The sequence below is a fragment of the Chiloscyllium plagiosum genome, unplaced genomic scaffold, assembly GCF_037043375.1.
Source record: "Chiloscyllium plagiosum isolate Xiang-an unplaced genomic scaffold, Cpla_swu_hap1 HiC_scaffold_19, whole genome shotgun sequence".
Classification (NCBI taxonomy): domain Eukaryota; kingdom Metazoa; phylum Chordata; class Chondrichthyes; order Orectolobiformes; family Hemiscylliidae; genus Chiloscyllium; species Chiloscyllium plagiosum.
The window spans coordinates 19290960-19315887 of NW_028270157.1; the positions used below are offsets into that span (position 1 = coordinate 19290960).

Consider the following 24928-nt stretch of genomic DNA (forward strand, 5'->3'; position numbering starts at 1 on the left):
CTTGTAGATTTCAGATTTATTAATTGAATTCCAATGCCACGAACTGGCCTGCTAGAATTTGAAGCTATGCTTTTGTCAGAAGACAGGATTTTATTTAGAGACAAGAACAAAGAAGGTAAGAGATAGGTGTTATGATCCCAGCTGATGGCCACACCGGGCAAGTCAGATCCCAGCATGAAACTTGCTTGGTAGTCATAATGTTTATTTTTGCAGGTTATTTAATTTGGTGGTCAGTCACTGAACATTTGCTAAAGGCTGCCACTTTATTTGTTAACAAAACAAGACCAAAGTTTATTATACCTAAAACAAATAAAATTACCCTCTATATTACACTGTCCAAGAACTAACTGAACCAGTCTCTGTCTCCTACCATCAGGCCAATGTTGTATCCAATTGGTGAGCTCTCCCTGAATCCCATGTGATCTAATTTTACTAATCAGTCTACCAAGAGAACCGTGTCAAAAGCTTTACTAAAGTCTCGGTTAACAACTGCTCTGCCCGCATCAATCTTCTTGGTTACATCCTCAGAAAACTGAATCAAGTTTGTTAGATACAATTTCCCATACACAAAACTATGCTGACTATCCCTAATCAGTCCTTGCCTTTCTAAATGCATGCAAATCCTATCTCTCAAAGTCCCCTCCAACAACTTATACCACTGATCAGCTGATGTTTCAGAGGATGCTCGAAGACAGGAACTTGGATTTTCTATTGCACTGAAAGAGAACATATCCAACTCAAAACGTCTGCCTCACTCTACCACCTCTCACCAAAAGCCAGTATCAAACCCAAACTAATCCCACTGTCTCACTCTCTCAATAGCCCTGTATCAATTCCAAACTAATTGCCTCATTCTCTTCCCATTACCCTGTAACAATCTCAGATCAATCCTAATTCCTGCTCTCTCCTCACAGCCCTATATCAATCCTAATCTAAACCTACAAGCAAGTGGTTAGGATCTAGAGTATACTATCTGAGAATGTGATTGAAGATGATGACTTTCAAAAGGGATTTGGATGAGCAGCTGAGGAGAGAGAAAACAGAAAACAGAGCTAGAGGAAAAGAGCAGGGTCGTAAGACCCGATGTGTTGCTGTTGCAGAGTGCTGGAATGGGCATAAAAGGCAAGGGGCCTTTTCCTGTGCTGTATCCTTTCTGTGGTTCCATATCAATGGCATTCCTGGTGTTCCAGATGTCATTTTTTAATTAAAGTCATTTGTTAAACATGCATGGCCTGTAACAAATTGATACTGGCTGTCCTTGCTTCTCAATGTTCATTTAGTTTATTGCAACTGACAGGTTGCCTCCTAGTATTTACAACCACATTCTCCTCCGAGAGATGTTTAAGGAGAACTGGAAATTGTTACCTGGAGGCTACAGCATTTCTTCAGTGACCTCTTTCAGCAACATAGGGTACTGCCTGAAAATAAAAACACTGGGAGCATCTTAAAGTAGTTTAAAATTGTTGTAATTGTTCAAGATTTGGGATTCTTGCATTTGTCCTGATGAGCATAACATTCTTAACAAGACTCAAACAATTGGATCATTCTGACGTGCACAGCGCTTATAAAGGCAGATTGCAAGTCACATTTTCAATCTGCAACTTTGCATTATTTCACTGACACGACTATAACCCCCAATACATTGAGTTCACCATCAGTCTGAATTGGACAGGCTTGTGGGAATATGTTAGAGCTGTACTGAACTTTGGTGCGGTCATAAGAACCATGGAGTAACTGTGTGCAGTTTCTGGTCACCACACTGTAGGAATAAATAGTTGAGTACACACATCTCCTCCTCAAGACTTACTTTCCTCCTTTAATATAACCTTCCTTTTTCATCAGCAATGAGATAATGGCCAGATAATCAGTCAGAGAGTCATAGAGATGGGCAGCACAGAAACAGACCCTTCGGTCCAACTCGTCCATGCTGACCAGATATCCTAACCTAATCTAGTCCCATTTGCCAGCGCTTGACCCATATCCCCCAAATCCTTCCTATTCATATAGCCATCCAGATGCTTTTTAAATGTTGCAGTTGTACCAGCCTCCACCACTTCCTCTGGCAGCTCATTCCATACACGCACCACCCTCCACATGAACAAGTTGCCCCTTAGGTCCCTTTTATACTTTTCCCCTCTCACCCTAAACCTATGCCCTCTAGTCCATATCTAGTTATGAACTCCCCCACCCAGGGAAAAGACCTTGTCTGTTTACCCTATCCATGCCCCTCGTGATTTTATAAGCCTCTATAAGGTCACCCCTCAGCCTCTGATGCTCCAGGTTGTTGATTGAGAGCACTATAATTTAATTCTACTTTCCCATCCTCTCCCTGTAACTCTGCACAATATTTCTATTTAAGTAACCAACTAATGCCACCTTGAATTCTCAATTGAACATCTCATCAGCACCTCTGACAGTACAGCACTCCATCAGTACTGCACTGGAGTGCCAGCCTTGATGTTCATGTTTACATTCTAGAGTAGGATTTGACCTCAAATCTTTAAGAGGTGAAAATATTCCAACTAAGCCATGGCTAGTCTACAAATTGTACATTACCCCTGCATAAAATTCTACTTTACCAATCCCTGTATCTAAATGGGTATACATTATGATAAAAAATATCTTGCGTCCAAACCGGACAGACGGTTTAAGGAGTTGTCCGAACATATTCCAATGTCATGATTCACTGAGATAGCTTATAGGAAACCAAGCCTCACTATTCCTGCAGTCACCACTGAAGTTAAAGATGTTTAATAATACACAAAAGTGTTTTGAAACCAAATTGATTAAAAATACATACTGGGTTTCTGTACCGAACAGGAATCACTATTTATTAAAAGTAATCAGACTCTGGCTACAGGTAAATAGTTATAAACTATTGGCATATTATATTACTGCTATCGGAAAGATGTTGTGAAACTTGAAGAGGCTGAGAAAAGATTTACAAGGATGTTGCCAGGGTTGGAGGGCCTGAGCTAGAGGGAGAGGCTGAATAGGCTGGGACTATTTTACCTGGAGCATTGGAGGATGCGGAGTGACCTTATATAACTTTGTAAAATCATGGGGGGGCATGGATGGAGTGTATAGCCAATGTCTTTGCCCCAGGGTAAGGGAGTCCATAACTAGAGGGCATAATGAGAGCTGAAAGATTTAAAAGGGATCTGAGGGGCATCTTTTTAACACAGAGGCTGTCTGGAATGAGCTGCCAAAGGAAGCGGTGGAGACTGATACACTTACAACATTTAAAAGTTATCTGAATGGGTACATGAATAGGAAGTATTTAGAGGGATATGGGCCAAATACAGGCAAATGGGACTAGATTAATGTAGAATATCTGGCCAGCATGGACGGGTTGGACCGAAGTATCTTTTCCCATGCTGTACAGCTGTATGATTCTAGGAAACTACTATCCAAAACTCCAGTCCCTTTGTTAACACACACACTCTTTCTCTCTCTCTCTCACACACACACACACGCATGTACGCACGTACGCATGCACGTACACATACAGATGCGCGCACACACATGAGCACACACAGACACTCACATTATGACAGAGGGAGAAGAAAGTGGGAAACATAATTCCGTTCTCTTTGTTCATGGAGTGGGCCGGGGAGAGGAAGTGCCTTCAACAGCCTGAATCCTAAAATTTGGAATTAACCTTCTCTGAACCTTTCTAACTCTTTACTTCTCACAACGCCGTTAAGACAACCCTTAAAATCTTCTTGTCTGCTTCCCCCTGTAGTTCAGCATTACGTTTTGTCTGATGTTATTCCTGTTAGGTACCTTGAGGTGTCTTACTAAGTCACAGCTTTATAAATATAATTTGTTGATGTTGGCAGGAATTTTTAAAAATCACAAAGTTGAAAGCTGGACAAGAGATACAGCCTCTGACCCACAGCTAATGCTTAAGGGCACAAGTGAGAATGGAATATGGGTGATTTTTACAAAGGGAATAAAATATAGATTTAAGCTAAGTTTTTAAGATTTATTGTAGTGGTACAGGACCCTGGTAAGACCACATCTAGAGTTACTGCATACAGTTTTGGTGTCATCAGTTAAAAGACAATATAATGGCATTAGAAGCAGTACAAGGAAAGATTCATTTGATTCCCTTCTGGAATATGTAAGATCTTGAGGGAACTGGACCAGTACAATGTTTCCTCTTGTAGCTGAGATTAATACCAAGAATCTGGGTTCGCAATTTAAGACAGGATTGAGAATTTTTTTCTGTCAGAGGATCTTTAGAATATGGAATTTTCTGGAGGCTGGCTCTTTACATCCATTCATGGCTGAATTAGATATTTAATAGACAAAGAATTATTGGGGGAGGACAGGGAGGTGGAGATGAGACTACATCAATATTAGCTATGATCTTACTGAATGTTGGAACAGGCCTGATGGGCTGAATGGCCTCCTCCTGCCCCTATGTTCCCTGTAATTGACTCAATAAATACTTTTTTAAAAGATATATTCCAACCACATAAATGGCAAACAGTTATCAACAACTTTGTTCAATTAAATAAGTTGAGCATTTCTGTTAGACCATAAGACACAGGAGCAGTATTAGCCATTCAATCCATCAAGTTTGCTTTGCTGTTCAATGAGATCATAGCTGATCTGTTAATCCTCAACTCTAGTCTCCTTCCTTGATTCGCTTCCTGATTAAAAATGGGTCTAGCTACATACTTAACGCCTCACAGCCCTCTGCAGTAAAGAATTCCCTAGATTCAATCCCCTGTGACAGAATAAATTTCTCCTCATTTCTATCTTAAATGGATGACTCTGAGATTATTCCTTCTGGTCCAAGTCTCTGTCACAAAGGGAAATATCCTTTCTGCATCTATCCGGTTAAGACCGGTTAAGAATCGTGTGTGTTTCAATAAAGTCTCTTGTCATTCTTCTGGACTCTGATGAGTGCAAGCCCAACCTACTACAAACTTCACCTCATAAGAACATCCCTCTATAACTGGAATGAACTTTGTCTGAACCGTCTCCAATGCCAATATATCTCTCCTTAGATAAAGAGACTGAAACTTCCACCGTATTCCAAGTGTATTCTGACTAATGCCTTGTAATAGTTTTAGCAAAAATCTCCCTACGTGTGTACTCCATTCACCATGAAATAAAAGCCAATGTTCCACCTGCCTTCCCTATTATCCATTGAACATGCTTGCAGGTGTAATGTCAAATCCTCCCAGGAAAACACAGCCACAAATATCTGCTTGTGTGATGCAATGTTTCACTCACTCTTTAAAGAGGCTCCTTGCTCCCAGGTTCTCCATCATGGTTTGGAAGTGGTGCTCCTCCTCATCATCAGCTGTTACCAACTGTTGGTTACATTGATTCAGGTACAGGCTCTCAGGCTGATCCTGGCTTCTCTTTAACTTGTCTACAATTGTCTTTTCTCCAAACAGGAACTGACCTGAATGTGTGAAAATTCCAAATATTTCTCAGTCAGTAAATATATCATGGAGTGATTACAGCAAGGAAAGGGACTCTTCAGCCCATTGTTCCCTTACTGGCTCAGTGCAGGAGTCACTTTGCTGGTCTCACAGTCCTCTTTTACGTTGCCATAAATTGCTCTTCAGCAGTTTAGGAACAGGCACTTTCTGGTTCAATCGAATGTCTAATTCAGATGATGGCTGTCCATTAACTGACTCAGTACAGTCTCGCTATGGACAGATATTACGTGCCCTTGCTGGTTGTGTTTTTGATGGTGGAAAGGGCTTGTAAACAGAGCAGGTTCTCACCCCACCACGTTCTCACTCACACAACACTCGGTCACAAGCTCAGCCCCATAATAACGTGGGTGTTGAAGTCAACAGCCCACCCTCCAAATATAAATCAATAATTAAGGTTCAATTGGGGCTTGCTAAAATCAAACAGAACTGCGGAAGGTCTGAAACAAAATCAGAATGTGCTGGAGAAACTTAGCAGGTCTGGCAGCATCTACAGAGAGAAACTTTGGCAGTACCTATGGAGAGACCTGAAACATTGACTTTGCTTCCTGTCCACAAATATGGCCAGACCTGCTGAGTTTCTCCAGCAATTTCTTGTCTTCAGCTTGTTAAAATCTCCATTATCCCGATATTACACTGCACCTGCCATAATACAATAGGCATAGGGATTTCTGCGGTACAATGGTGGTGCCACTGCCTTTAGGCTGGAGGGTTTGGGGTCAAGGGCCACCTGCCCTGGGATATCAGAACAGGTCAATTCAAAGCAATTACAGCACACGGCTGTTACAATTCGGTGGTAGCATTCCAATAATTAAAATATGACACTCCAGGTTCAAGACCCACTCGCTCTCGAGATGAGTCATAGCATATCCATACAGGTTAATTGAAAAAACTGACGTTGGTGTAGCTTGGTTCCTTTTAAGAAGTGGGCTAGGGGGGTCAAAATGTGTGGTGCTGGAAAAGCACAGCCAGTCAGGCAGCATCGAAGGAGCAGGAGAATCGACGTTTCGAGCATAAGCTCTTCATCAGGAATGCGGGGTGGGGCGGGCAAGGGGGCTGAGAGATAAATGAGAGGAGACTGCGGCTGAAGGGAAGGTAGCTAGTAATGCGATAGGTGGATAAAGGTGGGGGGGAGGTGATGGTGATAAGTCAGAGTGGAGGATGGACCCGATAGGTGGGAAGGAAGATGGACGGGTAGGATAGTTCAAGATGGTGGTGCCGAGTTGGAGGCTTGGATCTGGGATAAGGTGGGAGGAGGGGAAATGAGGAAACTGCTGAAGTGGACATTGAGCCCGTGTGTTTGGAGGGTCCCAAGGCAGAAGATGAGGCGTTCTTCCACCAGGCGTCAGGTGACCAGAATCTGATGGTGGAGGAGGTCAAGGACTTTCATATCCCTGGTGGAGTGGGAGGCAGAGTTGAAGTATTCAGCCACAGGGTGGTAGGGTGGTTGGTGCAGGTGTCCCAGAGATGTTCTCTGAAACGTTCTGCAAGTTTTCTCCCCAATGTACAGAAGACCAAATCAGGAGCAATGGACAAATAGATGATGTGTGTGGAGGTGCAGGAAAATCTCTGCCAGATATGAAAGGATTCTTTGGGTCCTTGGATGGAGGTGAGGGGGGAGGTGTGGGCGCAGGTATTATACCTCTTGCGGTGTCAAGTGAAGGTGTCGGGAGTGAAGGGTGGGTTGGTGGGGGGGGCATGGACCTGACTAGGGAGTCACGGAGGGAATGGTCTCTGTGGAAAGCACATAGGGGTGGGGAGGGAAATATGTCTCTGGTCGTGGAGTCTGTTTATAGGTGATGTAAATGGTGGAGGACAATGCATTGTAACTGGAGGTTTGTGGGGTAGAAGGTGAGGACCAGGGGCATTCTGTCCTTGTTCCAATTGGAGGTGTGGGGTTCACGGGTGGAGGTGCGGGAAGTGAAGGAGATGTGCTGGAGGGCATCGTTGACCATGTGGGAGGGGAAATTGTGGTTCTTGAAGAAGGAGACCATCCTGGATGTTCCGTGATGGAATTGGTCCTCCTGGGAGCAGATGCGGCAGAGGCAGAGGAATTGGGAATAAGGGATAATGTTTTTACAGGAGGTAGGTAGGGAGGAGGTGTAGTCCAGGTAGCTGTGGGAGTCAGTCGGTTTGAAGTAGATCAGAAGTTGAATGCTATCCCTTACTCCGCAATTCCTCCACCTCTGCCCCAAAGGATCCTTCTACATCAGGCAGAAATTTCCCTGCACCTCCACGTACATCATCTACTTGTCCATTGCTCCTGATGTGGTCTCCTGTACATTGGGGAGACAGGATGCCAACTTGTGGAATATTTCAGAGAAATCCCTGGGACACAAGCACTAAACAACCCCACTGCCCTGTGGCTGAACACTTCAACTCCCACTCCCACTTCCACTCTGCCAAGGACATGCAAGTCTTGGGCTTCCTCCACTATCAGATTTTAGCCATCTGACGCCTGGACGAAGAATGCCTCATTTTCCTCCTTGGGACCCTCAAACTACACGGAATCAGTGTCGATTTCAGCAGTTTCCTCATTTCCCCTCACTCTACCTTATCCCAGATCCAACCCTCCAACTCGGCATCTTCCTTCCCATCTGTCGGCTCCACCCTCTTCTCTAAGCTATCACCATTACCTCCCACCTTCATCTACCTATTGCATTCTCAGCTACCTTCCCCCTAGCTAAACCCCCCTCCCATTTATCTCTCAGCCCCCTTGGGGCCCCCCTCCTCTCCTCTCCCACCTCCCCCCATCCCTCCTCTCCACCCCCCCCCCCCCCCCCACATTCCTGATGAAGAGCTCATGCTTGAAACGTCAACTTGATTCTGATCTCTAACATCTGCAATCTTTACTTTTTCCCTTCAGGATGTGCCTTTTGTCCCTCAGTGGCATGTCCCTTAAGTGGCATGTCCCTTAAGATAACAGTACCTTCTTCCTTTCTACCTGTACATACATTAAAACTTACTCCAATTCCATCCCCCTACCAAAAAAAACACAACCTGACCAAAATCCCCAGCATACCTCACTCCGGGATTGATCCAGCAACCTCTATGGGGTCCTAACAATCACCATTACCATGTGTGAGCACTGTTAGGACCACTCAAGAGAGTTCGGCCTCCGGCCACTGAGGGGCAGAAGTCGCACTCTGCTCTAATTTAGCCGCCCACAGTGAATATGTCTGTTCTATGTCTGTTGGCTTGCCATTGTCTTTTCTACCCCCTTGAGGGAGCCATCTGCCCAGCCGTCCTGTAATTTTCCGTCCTACATCAATTCAATGTGATGCCACATATACTTTGGAACACAATGGAAAGCACACTGTAAAATCCATCTGCTTCCAAGAGTGTTTTTCCTCAATATCTTGCAGTTTTACCTTTTCTTTAGTCTTCACTCATCTGAAAATGTTTGCCAGGAGTTTCCACTTTGGGTAACTGAGTGAGCTTTCTGATATGATGCTTTTTTGCAAGTTATCACTCAAACACACTTCTACCTGGCAGACTGGCAAATCCACCTTGACTAAGCACAATCAGTCAAAGTTTTGAGAACTTTCTGTTTGCATTACAACATATCCCTTGGTGTACCCTGGCACAGTTTCAATAACCCAGCTGAACATGCGTTTATCAGTTTACTCAGTGTATCCAGTCCATCGACTGTGTACAACCTGTCAATAACTCAAAGGGCTTTAAAAATATAAACATGATCATTTACTTATTAAACTGGTGTGCAGTTTCCTCATAAATTAATAGCTAATAGTTAATACATTAGTAATTTTGAAACATGTCCATTTGTGATATTGAGTTGAACTGTATGAAGTACTGAATATCCTGTTCCTCACCCTAGTAGGGGAGTCAGGAAGCTCTCTAGATACCAACTGACATGCCTGGGTGATGGGGATGGGAGGATGAGGAGAGACAACACAGTTTGAGAGGGAGATGGAAGACAGGAGAGTGTAACACCTTGCTGGGAGAAAGCCTCAAAAGGGTTAAGGGGGTTCCAATAAAACGGGGATCGCTCCCCTGCCAAGTCTACCACAAACCCACACAATGAAAGTCACCCTCTTGGAGTGGACATCACCCACTTCAGGTAGAATCCCAACAGCATTGCAGTGAGGCCTTTAGATTGGCGTTGACCACTTATGTACCATCCTGAATTAACCCACTGGTAGGTGGGCTGCCAGCTGTGCCATGGGAAATACCACAGTGAGGGCAGGAGTGGACAAGTAAACAGCGGGCAGGATACTTTGCACATGTATGACCCACCTCCACGTGCCACAAATTTACAACCACCTGAGGGGAGTTTAAAATGCGGCCCATTGTGTACAGAAAGAAAAGAGGTTTAATTTTTAATGTTAAACGTTGAGTTCTCAGAAGTATGCAAATGAGCACAATTATCAGAAACTTCATCCTGGTGACTGGTTTGATTGGATTAACATGATCGGGGAGTAAACTTCCTGCACACGTTTTCTTTAGATGAACACAAGAAGCTCGATTTTCGATTAAAGTTCTTCAATCTTTTATACTGAATTAGCTAAATTTGCCAAATTAGACCTAAAAAGCCAACAAAGTCTCATGAAAACTCTTTAGGCTGTTATGTCCAGTGCCAATACCACTTATACCATATCCTCTCCTGACTCTCCAAAGCCTGTCCACCACCTACAAGGCACAAGGCAGGAATGTGATGAATTTTCCGCACTTGCTTTGATGGGTGCAGCTCCAACAACAGTCAAGAAGCTTGACACCATCCAGGACAAAGTAGCCCACTTGATTGGCACCACACCCACTCCCAGCACTCAGTAGCAAGAGTGTGTATTTCACTTACAAGATGCGCTAGAAACTCACCAAGGCTTCTTCACCAGCACCTGTGACTCCTACCATCCTAAAGTATAAGAGCAGCAAATACATGGGAACTCCATTACCTGCAGGTTCCCCTCCAAGCCACTCACTATCCTGCCTTGGAAATATATCACCATTCCTTCACTGTCAAAATCCTGGAATTCCCTCCCTAATGGCATTGTGGGTCTATCTACATCGAATCTTCTGGTCAAAGAAAATATCACAGCTGCTGAAGGAGGGCACTATGGAGGACTTGAGCAGTGAGGCAATATGGGCAGAACTCAGAAATAGGAAGGGTGCAGTAACAATGTTGGGATTGTACTACAGGCCTCCCAACAGCAAGCATGAGGTAGAGGTACACATATGTAGAGAGATCGTGGAAAGATGTCGGAGCAACAGGGTAATGGTGATAGGAGATTTTAATTTTCCCAATATTGACTGGGTTTCACTTGGTGTTAGAGGACTGGATGGAGCAGAGTTTGTAAGGAGCATCCAGGAGGGTTTTCTAGAGCAGTATGTAAATAGTCCAACTCGTGAAGGGGCCATACTGGCCCTGGTGTTGGGGAATGAGCCCAGCCAGGTGGTTGAAGTTTCAGTGTGGGATTACTTTGGGAATAGTGATCACAATGCAATAATTTTAGAATACTCATGGACAAATATGAGAGTGGTCCTAAAGGAAGAGGGATAAGTTGGGGGAAGGCCAACTGTATCAAAACTCGGCAGGAGCTGAGGAATGTAGATTAGGAAGCAGCTTTTTGAAGGGAAATCCACATTCGATATGTGAGAGGTTGATTAGAGTTCAGGAGAGATATGTTCCTGTGAAAAAGAGGGATAGAAATGGCAACATTAGGGAACCATGGCTGACAGGTGAAATTGAGAGACTAGCTAAGAGGAAAAAAGATGCATACATAAGGTCTAGGCGACTGAAGACAGATGAAGCTTTGGAAGAATATTGGGAATGCAGGATCAATCAGAAATGAGGAATTAAGAGGGCTAGAAGGGGTCATGAGATATCCTTAGTGAGCAGGGTTAAGGAAAACCCCAAAGCCTTTTATTCATATTTAAGAAGCAAGAGGGTAACAAGGGAAATGGTTGGCCCACTCAAGGACAAAGGAGGAAAGCTATGCTTGAAGTCAGAGAAAATGGGTGAGATTCTTAACGAGTACTTTACATCGGTATTCACCGAGGAGAGGGAAATGGTGGATGTTGAGTTAAGGATAGAGCTTTGAGTACTCTCGGTCAAGTCGGCATAAGGAGGGAGGAACTGTTGTGTATTCTAAAAGGCATTAAGGTGGCCAAGTCACCGGTCCAAATGGGATCTATCACAGGTTACTGAGGGAAGCGAGAGAGGAAATAGCTGGGGCTTTAACAGATAAGGACGGCACAGTGGTTCAATGATTAGCACTGCTGCCTCACAGCACCAGGAACCTGGGTTCGATTCCAGCCTCGGGCAACTGTCTGCATGGGTTTCCTCCAGGTATTCCTGTTTCCTCCCATAGTCCAAAATCATACAGGTCAGGTGAATTGGCCATGCAAAATTGTCCACGGTGTTAGGTGCATTAGTCAGAGGGAAATGGGTTTGGGTGGGTTACACTTCGGAGAGTTGGTGTGGACTTGTTGGGCTGAAAGGCCTGTTCCCACACTGTAGGGACCTACTTTAATATCTTTGCAGCATCCTTGAAAATGGGAGAGGTCCTAGAGGACTGGAGAAATGCTAATGTTGTCCCCTTGTTTAAGAAGGGTAGCAGGAATAATCCAGGTAAATACAGACCTGTGAGCCTGACGTTAATGATAGGGAAGCTACGAGAAGATACTAAGGGATAGGATATATACCCATTTGGACGAAAATGGGCTTATCAGTGATAGGCAGCATGGTTTTGTGCAGGGAAGAGCATGTCTTACAAACCTAATAGAATTCTTTGAAGAGGTGACAAAGTTGGTTGATGAGGGAAAGGATGTAGATGTTATATACATGGACTTTGTAAGGCATCTGATAAGGTTCCCCATGGTAGGTTGATGAAGAAGGTGAAGTCGCATGGAGTCCAGGGTGTTCTAGCTAGATATATAGAGAACTGGTTGGACAACAGGAGACACAGAGTAGTAGTGGAAGGGAGCTTCTCAAAATGGAGACCTGTGACCAGTGGTGTCCCACAGGGATCTGTGCTGGGACTGCTGTTGATTGTAATATGACTTGCAGGAAGGTGAAGGTTGCCTCATTAGCAAGTTTGCAGGTGACAAGTAGTTGGTGAAGTAGCTGATAGTGAAGGGGACTGTCACAGAATATAGCACAATGTAGATAGATTGGAGAGATGGACAGAGAACTGGCAGATGGAGTTCAATATGGGCACATGCGAGGTGATGCATTTTGGAAGATGCAATTCAAGAGTGAACTATACTGTAAATGGAAAAGTCCTGGGGAAAAGCAATTTTCAGAGAGATATGGGTGTTTAGGTCCATTGATAACTTTACAGTGTGGAAACAGGCCCTTCGGCCCAACAAGTCCACACCGACCCTCCGAAGAGGAGCCCATCCAGACCCATTCCCCCCTTCACCTAACACTACAGGCAATTTAGCATGGCCAATTCACCTAACCTGCACGTTTTTGGATTGTGGGAGGAAACCCACGCAGACACAGGAAGAATGTGCAAACTCCACACAGACAGTTGCCTGAGACGGGAATTGAACCTAAGTCTCTGGCACTGTGAGGCAGCAGTGCTAACCACTGTGCCGCCCCTGAAGGTGGCAACACAGGTCAGTAGAGTGGTCAAGAAGGCATACGGCATGCTTTCCATCATCGGAGGAGGTATTGAGTACAAGATTGGCAGGTCATGTTACAGTTGTATTAGACTATGGTTCGGCCACATTTGGAATACTGTGTACAGTTCTGGTTGCCACATTACCAAAAGGATGTGAATGCTTTGGAGAGGGTACAGAGGAGGTTCACCAGGATGTTGCCTGTTAAGGAGGGTGCAGGCTATGAGGAGAGGTTGTTTAGATTAGGAATATTTTCATTTGAAAGGTTGTAGTTGAGGGGGGACCTGATTGAGGCCTACAAAATCATGAGAGGTGGATAATAAGAAACCTTTTCCCAGAGTGGAGGTCTCAATTAGTAGGGGGTCACAAGTTCAAAGTAAGAGGGGAAAAGTTTAGGGGAGATATACAGGGAAAGTTCTTTAAGCAGAGGATGGTGGGTGCCTGGAATGCGTTGCCAGCGGAGGTGGTAGGGGTGGGAATGATAGCATCACTTAAGCTGTATCTAGACAGATACATGAATGGGCAGGGAGCAGAGGGATACAGATCCTTAGAAAATAGATGGCAGGTTTAGATAGAGGATCTGAATCGATGCAGGTTTGGAGGGCCGAAGGGCCTGTTCCTGTGCTATAATTGTCTTTGTTCTTCTAGTTCTTGAATGAATTGCAGCAGTTCAAGAAGACATCACCTTCTCCAGGAAAATTAGGGATTGGCCACATATGTTGGACCAGTCAGTGATATCCACTTTTCGTGAATGGATAAATGGAAAAGAGAAAAGTCCAAGAATTGTCATGGTATAAACTCTCTTGACAGAAACTTAAGGGTGAAATTAAGGCTGTGAACTTACTAAATCCTGTGGTAAACTCCTCCAAGGTCAGGGAGCCATTCTGATCAGCATCCAGGACATCGAACACATCCTGGAGTTCATTTGAACTGAGGGACAGCTCAGTCTGAAGGTGCTGCAAATAAACAAACCTTTCTCAGAAGTTTATTGTGATTAATTTTCTTTCAAAAATCAAGCTGCTTACATGCCATTTTTTAAGTTCCATTCATGGGCTGTTGGCTCCACTGACTGGCCCACCCCTAATTGCCCTTTGATCTGATTGGCTTGATTCAGAGGGTAGTTAAGAGTCCACCACATTGCTGTGGATCTGGAATGACATTTAGACCAGATCAGGTAAAGATGCTAGATGTCTCTCAAGGATATTAGTGAACCAAATGGGATTTTACTGTCATTACAATTCCAGGTTTTGTTTTAAAAATCTATCTGCCATGGGTCTCCAGAGCACTAACCTGGGGTTCATGAGCTACTTGTATAGAGACGTTACCAGTGACAGGGAGGGATGAGACAATAAAACTACTTGATCACAGGAATTATGAATTTTTAAGGTGAAGCATTCAGATCTGGGTACAGATTTAGGTCAGTGAGCAAGGGTGATGTGGAATTGAGAATTGACACTGGTGAGGGTGGGTGAGATCAAGGTCATGGAGAGTGTAAGATAGGTCAAAATGACAGAGGGCTTGAATGGAGCTGACAAGGAAGACTTGTTTCCTCCAGCAGTGAGGTCAATTAACTGGAGACACAGATTTAAGGTGACAGTAGATGGTTTGGGGAGACATGAGGAAACCTTTATCACCCATTGATAAAATTAATCTGGAATCCATTGCCTAGTTTGGGGGATGAGGTGAAAACCCTCAACTCATTTAAAAAAAGAACCTGGGTCTGTACCTGAAATACCTTAACCTGCAAGGCTATGCAATGGAACTGCAAAGTTGGATTAGAATGAGTAGCGTGTGTAGACACAATGGGGCGAATGACCTCTTTCTGTGCTGTCACACTTCTCCGGTTCTACAGGCAGCAAGGGGAAGTAATGGCCTCATGGTATTAAACTAGGTTATTAATGCAAAGGCCCATGTTAATGCTCTGTGGCACCTGGGTTCAAATCCCACCAGGGCCAGATGGTGGATTTTCCTGTTTACCAATGACCCATTATTGGGGAAAATCCATCAGGTTCACTTTTAGGGAAGAAAACGTTTGTATCTACCTGGTTTGGCCTACTTGTGACTCCCGGGCCATTACCTTCTAGGCAATTACGGTTGCGTAATAAATGCCAGCCTGGCCAGGAATACCCACATCTTGTGAATGAATGTCTTTTTAAAAAGCCAAGTGTGGACTCCAACAGATGAGACAGAAGGCATGGCTGAGAGTCTGGGCAGTAGCTGGCAGAGATGGGCAACACTCCCGAGGTGCTTTAGTATAAATTCTGGAATTCCTTCTCTCAACATTTGCATCCCTGTCCCCAGTTTTAAGATTTTCCTTAAAGCACATCCCCTTGTGATAATTGCTAGGCTGATAGCAGAAAATGAGGATAATTAAAAGCTTCCTTGACAATATTTAAACTGGCGAGCGAACACATCAAAAAACTTACAGTCAGGAGAAAACAGGAAGTGTATCAACGGCTAGGCTTTCATAGATAAAGAGATTAACTCAAATTGGAACTAAAAATAGAAGCACTTAGCCTTCACAGGACAAATAAAAAAGAACACTGAGGCAAGTGTACAAGGGAAAGCTATAAAGGAAATACAAGCCAAAAGGCAGCTGATGGAAAATTATGAGGAAACGGCTGGCTTTCTAACTGTACATTAAGTGAAAAGGTCACATTGAGGGTTAAGAGATGGAGTAATGGAAGAAACTAAGAGGTGGAACAGTTGTTCTGAAAAGGTTTGGTAAAAACCTTTACCGCAATTCACAGCAAAAATGAATATTAAGACTGTCCAATCAGCAGAGGTTAGCATTGGATCTTTAGAGAGGGTTAGAGTAGCTAAGAAGGTAGAGTGACCACCAGAGGTGGAGAAAGGATAAATAGGGAGATTAGGATAATTAGTGAGATTAGGATAATTAGTGGAGTTATGCTAGTTAGAGTGGGTTAGAGTGATTAGATCACCAGAATGTAATAATTTGCATTCAAAGGTGTGGACGGCCATGTAGCACACAGCAGGGGTATTTGATCTTTTCGCATGGGGAACACATTTCAACTTTCCTGTTGTCATTAGACACCTTTGAGAAAATTTCAGAAAGACAATTATGGGCGGCACAATGGCTAGCACTGCTACCTCACAGCGCCAGGGACACAGGTTCAATTCCAGCCTTGGGTGCCTGTCTGTGTGGAGTTTTCACATTCTCCCTGTGTGTGTGCGGATTTCCTCTGAGAGGTCCAGTGTCCTCCCACAATCCAAAGATGTGCAGGTTAGGTGAATTGGCCATGCAAAATTGCACATAGTGTTCAGGGATGTGTAGGTTAGGTGCATTAGGTAAATATAGGATAGGGGAATGGGTCTGCGTGGGTTACTCTTTGGAGGGTCAGGTTGGGCTGAAGGGCCTGTTTCCACACTGTAGGGATTCTAAGACAAGGCTTGGCACAACAACAAGCACAAATTCCATGTATGAGACACTTGGGGGTTCAGGTACATAATGCTTTGAAAGTTGTGTCACAGGTTACCCAAATTAAACTCCATCTGCCACTCCTCAGCCCATTAGTCCAAATGATCAAGATTCCTTTGTAATCTTAGATAATCTTCTTCACTATCCACTATACCACCAATTTTGGCGTCAACCACAAACTTACTAACCGTGACTCTTAACTACCAGGACGTTGATTGTGAGGGATTCTGTGATAGTCGAGGGGGTTGATAGTTAGATTCTCCCTTGCTGCGGGTAGTCATGGCATGGTATTTGTGTGGCACAAATGATACTTATCACCTTTCAGCCCAAGCCTGGATATTGTGCTGGTTTTGCTGCATATGACAATGGACAGCTTCAGTATCTGAGGAACCATGAATGGTGCTGAACATTGTGCAATCATCACCGAACATCCCCACTTCTAACCTTATGGTGGAGGGAAGGTTATTGAGGAAGCATCTGAATATCTTCATGATTAGAACAAAAGACTGGAATTTATTCTATTTGCCACGTACTGTCCGAATTTCACCTTCTGGCTTTAGTCCTTTCAGATTAGGTTACAGCCATGATGTAAGGGGACCTCTGAAACTAATCAGAGGAAAGTTCTTTGGAGTGAACTATTGGCTATTTGTGTTGGATTATTCTTCTCCATCGGCAGTCCTCAAGGCTGAGGATGATTTTCTCTCACTCTAGCGTTAGTGACCAGTTCAGTACTAGATACACACATCCTTCTGTAGGGGTGGTAGGTGGTGTTTGAAGGGGAGACTGGATTGGATCCTTGGATTTTTGCATGCTCCTCCCACTGTTTGCACTTGACCACCTTGACTGCGCACATCAGAGATAGCTTCTTTACGAATTTGTTTTCTCCAAATTGGGAGGTCTCTGGCTAGAGATTTCCACAAGTCTGGAGGCATATTGCATTTTTTCAGCAAAGCTCTGAGGAGACTTTTGATAGTGGAAGATGAAAGGGTTATTGAGGATAAGGTAGACTGGGGCCTAGATAGTTTCCAAATTAAATCACATCCTATGCAGTTCACTAATACTGATGTATGCGTGAGGTTAGACATCATGCTTTGATATTTTGAGGTAGAAGGATGAAAAGACCTAACCAGGTTACTTGCTGAACTTAAAGGAATCTTTAGAGACAAACCATGGTGTGGCTGTAGGGGAGTCCCTTCCTATAAAATAGTATCCTTATAACTGACATCCTAAGAAAGAGGTCTAGGTGAAAACAGAAATCTAATACATGTTGGAACACACCTTAAAGGAGTTCCCAAGAGATGGTCGTTCCAAAGCCAGATGCTTCAACCAAATTCAATATCAACTACAGAAAGCTCAATGTCATCACAAAGGCAGATTCCCACTCAATCCCCTACTTGGATGAATGTATTGACAGGGTTGGTTGTGCCAGATTTCTTACCAAAAGAGATTTGTTAAAGGGATATTGGTAAGTTTCTCTAACCCCCAGAGCTAAGGAAATATCTGTCTTTATCACGTTAGATGGTCTTTCCCAATGCCAGGTGATGTCATTTCAGCTAAAGATTGCTCCAGGGACTTTCCAGAGACTGATGAACTAAGTGAGAGCCAGTGTTCCTAATTGTGTAACAAGAACAGAAATTGCTGGAGTAACTCAGCAGTCTGGCAGCATCTGTGGATAAAGAAGCAAAATTTGTTTTGAAACCAGTGACCCTTCTTCAGAACTGATAGCAGCTGGGAAAAAGTGATATATGTTGAAAATAGCGGGTCGGAGTTGGGGGTGAGGAGTGGAGAAAAGGAGTAAGGAGATAGCTGGGAATGGAGTCCAGAAAGAGAGAACAACAGTTAGATGGATGGATGCTAGTATAGCAGTGTGAAAGAAAAGCTGATAATGGGGACTATGAGTAGGTGAAAATGTATTGGCTGTCCTGACAGGGCCTCAGGAATGGCTAAAGGACATGGGAGAAGGTGCTCAGGCCCTAAAATTGTTGAACTTGATATTGAGTCCTGAAGGGTCCCCAAGTGGAAATGGGGAGCTGTTCTTCCCCTTTTCCTGAAGATAGAGAGAGAGAGAGAGAGAGAGAGAGAGAGAGAGAGAGAGAAAGAGAGAAAGAAAGAGTGTGCGTGTGTGTGTGCACGATTGCATGTACATTTTGAAATACTTATAGTGATAAACATTTATATTTCTATATATACTGACTCTGTACATTAATTAATTCTCACACCTTTATTGACACTAAACCTATCATTGTGTTCATGATGGAACGCAGTTGACCTTTTTGTTTAAAAGCTGATCTAGATAAGGTATTTAATTCACTATCCTGGGAACTGGAAAGATTATGAAACTATTGTTCTTTTATATTGTGACCTTGTATGGACTGTCAGGTGAGCCGGCAGGTGGGCAAGTAGGTAGTCAGGAGGGCAGGTGGGCAGTCAGGTGGGAATGCAGGCAGTCAGGTAGGCAGATGAGCAGGCTGGCAGTCAGGTAGGAAGGCAGGTGGATGGGCAGGTGGGCAGATTACAGGTTCTAAGCTCCAATTCCCGGTGGCCATATTTAATTGGCATCCTGGCAGCACTTCACTCTCTGCAACACAGATCCAACCTCTGCTTATCACTCTTACTAACCCCTCAGAGAGCTGGGAGAAAGCAATATCATGGTTCAGTAATGCCTCCCTGGAGGTTCTCCTGAATGCTGTCCAGGAGAAGTGGGAAGTTATTTTTCCTGTGGGAAATTGCGGCCATTCTGACTGAAGAATGCAGCTTGGACAGGAGTGGCAGCAGAGGCCAGTTCCAGTGGGTTGCTGAGGTGAAGCTGGCTTCAGTACTGTAAAAGCCGGAATGATTTAATTTGCAGGGCAGTGCAATGAATTACACTGACAACCAATTTAAGAGTGTCACCTAGGCTCACAGTGCAGTGTAGCTGTAAGCAGTGCTCCTTCTAATTTTCTTACCCAGTGCACAGCAATGCCCCGAACTGATTAGCGCAGTGTCGCTAAATGATATGCATGGAACATCAGAACAGCTGCGCACGTGTGCAGTCATGCAGTTTAAAGGATATGTTGTCTGTGTGCACTGGAAACTAAACTTATTTATAAATACTGCTGTATTCTTTGCAGACAGAAGGAACATGGATATTTACTGTGCCCATTTTGAGTCAACTAAATGGGCATTTTCGAGTTCATTCCTCAGGGCAACACTTTTAACCAACTAGAGTAGACCCTCCTAGTTTAATCAAAATTTGGAAGTTAACTGTCAGTCAGCATTACCCAGCACATTCTCCATTGTTACACCATTTCTGATCAGTATACAATGGCCAATCAATAAGCATTTTCCTCTTATACTGTGTACATTGGTTTTCCCCTTGAAATTGTATTCTTGCAGCTGTCTTGTTGAGTGATTAAAAACTCTGATAAAATGTATCCTTTCTCAGCATGTTATCATTTTTGGTGGGTTAGGAAGGTTAGTCTTCAGTCATACAGGGCATTGGCAAGACCACATTGGGAGTACTGTGTACAGTACAGGTCTTCTGATTTAAGGAAATATGTAAATATGCTGGAAGCAGTTTCAGAAAAGGTTTTGTGGAACATAGCTAGAATGGTTGCCTTATCTGAATGGGTCATAGAATCCCTGCAGTGCAGATAAAGGCCATTTGGCCCATTGAGCCTGCACTAACTCTCTGAACAACAACACACCCAGACACACCACCTACTCCATCCCCTTCACCCTGCAGTTAGCATGGCTAATCCATCTAGCCTACATGTCCCTGGACACTACGGTGCAATTTTACCATGGCCAATCCAACTAAGCTGCACACCTTTGGTCAGCCAGTCTAAGCTTATACCCACTGGAGTTTAGAAGATTAAGAGGTGACTTGATCGAAAGATGTAAAATCCTGAGGGTTCTTGATAGATGGATGCGGACCGGATGTTTTCTCTTGTGGGAGAATCTAGAACAAGGATCCACTGTTTGAGAAAAGAAGGGGTCGCCCATTTAAAATGGAGGGGAGAAGTGATTTCTTTTCTCACAGTGGATTGTGAATCTTTAGAACTCTTAGCATCAAAAGGTGGTGGAAACAGAGACCTTGAACCTTTATCCAGCCAAAGTAAATTGATTCTTGATCAGGAGGGGGGTGGACAATTATCAGGAGATAACCAGGAACATGGAGTAACTGGATCAACCATAACCTTACTGAATTTACAGCAGCTCAAAGGGTCGAATAGCCAACTCCTACTCCTAGCTCGTCTGTTTGTGCATAAAGACCATTATTTCATTGTGAGGATATGAACCGCACTGATATTGTTAGATTCTGACTTGCGTGTGTTCTGACTGAATAGTCATTCAATAATGACCTGGTTTATTTCCCAGATCCTCTGGAATATTCCAGATGAAAGGCAACAAAAATACTTCGAGGGTCACTGTTGGATCCAACTGTTACAAGGTGCGAGGTCTGGTGTTCAACAGGCAATTTGCAAGTACCACAAAAATTACTTACCCCTTCAGAATTACAAAATGAAAAAAAACCCAGTCAAGAAAGGGCTCAGTAATCACAGCTTAAAAACACTTACAAAAAATTTCAGCAATCACATTTTAGAATTGCACAATAAAAGAACCATTGCCCCCTCCTGGAAATCTGCAGAAATGTTCAAACTGGAATGAAAATTATTCAACTCAACTCAAACAGTTTGTCCTTTTCCCTGATATTTTGGGGCTGTCAAGTGCAAAGAAAAAATATCAAAAAGGCTATTGCAATATTTGCTGGAAAATGAAGGAATGGATATTTTGCTACTGATTCAACCCAAACTAGCAGTGATTCAAAGACCCCAAGGTGAGGATCTGGGAACAGAGTTAAAATCTAACACCCTCCCCCTCCCAAGCCCCTTAGCAGCTGGGAAATACAAGTTGAATCTATTAATAAATCTGGGATATAAAGATTGTTGAACTGTGAAATTTTCAGATCAGGAGTTTTCGGACAGCAATGGCTGCCATACCAGCAGGTGCATGGCTCCTTTAAATCTCACAATTGTTGTTAACAGGTTGATCCCTGAGGCCTGAATCCTGAAGTAGCAAAAGTACCTTGTACTGAATAACTCTGTTGGTTTAAAAGCTCCCCCCTCCCCCCCCATTCCCCCACACCCCCACGGCCCCTTCACTCACAGGTCTCCCACAACCTCTGCTACATCCCTCAATGCCTCATTCTTCCTACAGCTCTCTCCTCCAATTGGGCTCACAGCAATTTTCAAAAGCTAAAATGGCGACAAAAGTTTGGTAAGCATTAACATAAAGTTAGTCTCAGTGATGATGACCATGAAACTATCATTGATTGTCATGAAGAAAAATCCATCTGGTTCACTAGTGTCCTGTAGGGAAGGAAATCTGCCATCCTAACCCAGTCTGGCCTACATGTGACTCCAGATCCTCAGCAATGTGGCTGACTTTTAGCTGTCCTCTGAAGAGGAAGTAGGAAGCCACTCAGTTCAAGGGGAATAAATGCTAGTGCTTGCCAGAGGTGCCCACATCCAATGAAAGAATGAGAAAAGAATGTTAGCTTTGGTGTAAGTGCAAATTCAATTCACCATAATGATAAAAACCAAGAGAGCTGCGAATGCTGAAAATCAGAAACAAAAACAGAAGTTGCTGGGAAAGCTCAGCAGGTCAGGCGGCATCTGTGAAGAGAAATCAGAGTAAACTTTTTGGGTCCAGTGACCCTTCCTCAGAATTGCTGAGCTTTTCCAGCAACTTCTGTTTTTGTCACTATAACAATGATGTAATTCAATTGGAATGGACTGATTGTATAGACTAGACTTGCACTCTTTAAGTTGGGATGTAACTGAGATGGTTGAGATGAGTAAAGGATACATTGGGGATGATAGCGAGAAACTGATTGCTCTCTTGGGTGAGGAGAGCTTAGAACTAAGGTGCAGAACCATCAAAGTCAAGCCAGGTTGTTTAGGGGTGACACCAGGGAGGAACTTAACCACATTGTGGGAGAGTGGAAATCTGAATCTCTCTCCCAGAAAGCTGTTGAGGTGGATGGGGTCAGGGATGGGGCAGGAGGGTTAATTTTTAATAGTTACAGGTATTAAGAGTAAGGGAACAAAAGTAGATGTATAGAGTTGACATAAATTCGTTCTCCTGTGTCTGCGTGAGTTTCCACTGGGTAATCTGGTTTCTTCCCACAGTCCAAAGATGTGCAGGTTAGGTGGGTTGGCCACAGTGTCAAAGAGGGGGTTGCAGGTTAGATAGATTAACTGTGGGAAATGCAGGGTAAGGTAGGTCTATGTGGGATGCTCTTCAGAGGATCAGTGCAGACTTATTGGACTGAATGGCCTCTTTCTACACTGTCGGGATTCTATACAGGCCAGCCACAATCCCGACTGAATGCATCCTTAGGAGCTGAATGGCTGACTCCTGTTCCTGAATATTGTTCTGTCAATGACGGCGATGAAGGCTTAAATGTACAAAATGGCTATAAATGCCCCTGAAGGGAAACATTCACTGATAGCCTGTCATCACCTGTAAGGCCCTGGCTTCCTGTCTGACAAAGAGCAAGAGATGCTGTGCACAAAGTGTTGTACTCTGACAGAAAAAGAATCCAAGACATTGGGAGGAGCAGAAATACATAAAGCTTCAGCTTGAATTATTTTGAAAGCTGGCTGAAGGATGCATTGTTGAATTTCAGACATTCCTTGAGCTTTTGTAAATCCGGGTTGCCAAATCTCACCTGCAAATCTGCTCGGTTAATAAATCCTTTCTCTTCTCGGTCACAGATCTGGAAGAATTCCCGGGATTTCTCCAGGAGTGCCAAATGTGCATGGTTTTGCAGCTCAGTGCTTTTCCCGTCAGCCATTACCAAAGCTCTCTGTGCTGATAAACCATTGTCGCCCTCCCTTTGGTCTTTACTTGTCATGTCTGCCGAGGGTACTTGTTCCAAAGCTTCCTTAGTCCAGTTCCAATAGATAAAGGCTACTTCAGGCTCGTTCTAGTCTTTGACATTCCAAGCAATAGCCTCTTTCTTTCAACTGGTGTCTGGGAAAGGGAAAAAATCCTTTTCAGAAAACTTTATTTTATCAATAAATTGGACTTCAGTACAAACTAAATGTTGAAGAAGAGCAGCAAACAAATACAACGTTGTTGTTTACTGAGTTGACTAACTCCATTACCAATGCTTAGAACCTGAACATTCAGCAGCACAATGCAAAGGCAATCAATACTGTACAGTAACGTTTCAGAAATACCTGCTCAAGTTACGGACCTGGTCTACTTTCTAATTATTTCCAGATTACAGAATAGCCAGAAGAACAAAAAACATTCTATATTCATATTCTCAACATGACAAGAGGATGGAGCAATGATGACGTTATGCCTAAAATGTTCCAATCATTCAAATCAAATACAACAGGAAATGTCTTTATTGTTTAGAAGCCTGGCTTTTCTCAAGGACGGCCAGATATATCTCAGAGATTAACCTTTCGTTGTGAATTAGAAGGTTTGAGTCTTAAGCATAAAAGCCAGCCTGACCCTGCACAGTGCTGCACCATTGGAGGAGCTGTCGTTTAGAACATAAGAGCAGGTGTAGGCTATTTGACCCTTCAAGCCTGCTCCGACATTCAACAAGTTCATGAATGAACCATTTGTGGTCTCAACTGCACTTTCTTGTATGTCCCACCCAACATAGCTGACTCCCTTGTCTCTCTAACTCAGCCTTGAATTAATTTAATGACTATGTCTTGAGCGTTTTCAGTGGAAAAGAATTCCATACTCTGACAACTCTCTGAAAAAAAAGAGAAATTCTCATCTCCATCTAAAGGCATCTAATTCATAAGCAATGAGTTTGTGACAGAAACTTACGAAAAAGGGACAGGAGGAGATAATTCAGCTCTTTGAGCCTAGTTCCCCATTCAATATGAGCATAGCGGATCTTCCAAACCAATATTCCATTCCCATTTTCTCCCCATTCCCTTTGATCCCGTTATCCCGAAGAACTACGTCTAACTTCCTCTTGAACACATTCAATGTTTTGGCCTCAACGTCTGTGCGTCAAATGAGACCATTAAACCAAGGCCTCATCTAGCCTCTCGTGAATGCCTCCCTGGGAGGAGAAGCAGAAAAGTTATTTCTCTTTTGTGTCGATGGATCCAGATGATCTAGTCATGATCAGTATGATCATGATCATGTGAGAAACTGCTGGCTGCCAATTGGCGAATGGGTTTTCTTTGTGACGATAGGCAGAAAGTATGCCCTCCTGGTGGAAGCTTCGATGATATAATCAGGCAGGAGGGGTACAGGATCCCAGCACAGTTGACGTCTTTAAGTGGGTAGTTACTTGGGGGTGCTGCCATTAGCTGTGGGACACTGGTGGGCCACAGTTCTCAGTGAGTGGAACTTTCACCCACGGGCCCTTGATTGTGGGATAAGCCCATCAAGTTCCTCTGTGGAACATTGCAGTGAC

General features: G+C 43.7%; 1 protein-coding gene across 3 annotated transcripts in view; it reads right to left on the minus strand.

Annotated features, from left to right (window-relative positions):
- Positions 1-24928, minus strand: part of cracr2aa (calcium release activated channel regulator 2Aa) — a 101764-nt gene that overhangs the window by 57962 nt on the left and 18874 nt on the right. For 2 of the 3 annotated variants that reach the window (XM_043708892.2, XM_087997083.1), the window contains exons 2-4: positions 23201-23505; positions 13891-14002; positions 5251-5425 (exon numbers count right to left, since the gene is read on the minus strand). In XM_043708892.2, coding sequence (XP_043564827.2) covers positions 5251-5425; positions 13891-14002; positions 23201-23386 — 473 coding nt within the window. In that variant the 5' untranslated portion in view covers positions 23387-23505. Of the gene's footprint in view, positions 1-5250; positions 5426-13890; positions 14003-23200; positions 23506-24928 lie in introns of those variants that run through there. The other variant, XM_087997084.1, reaches the window with a different exon arrangement.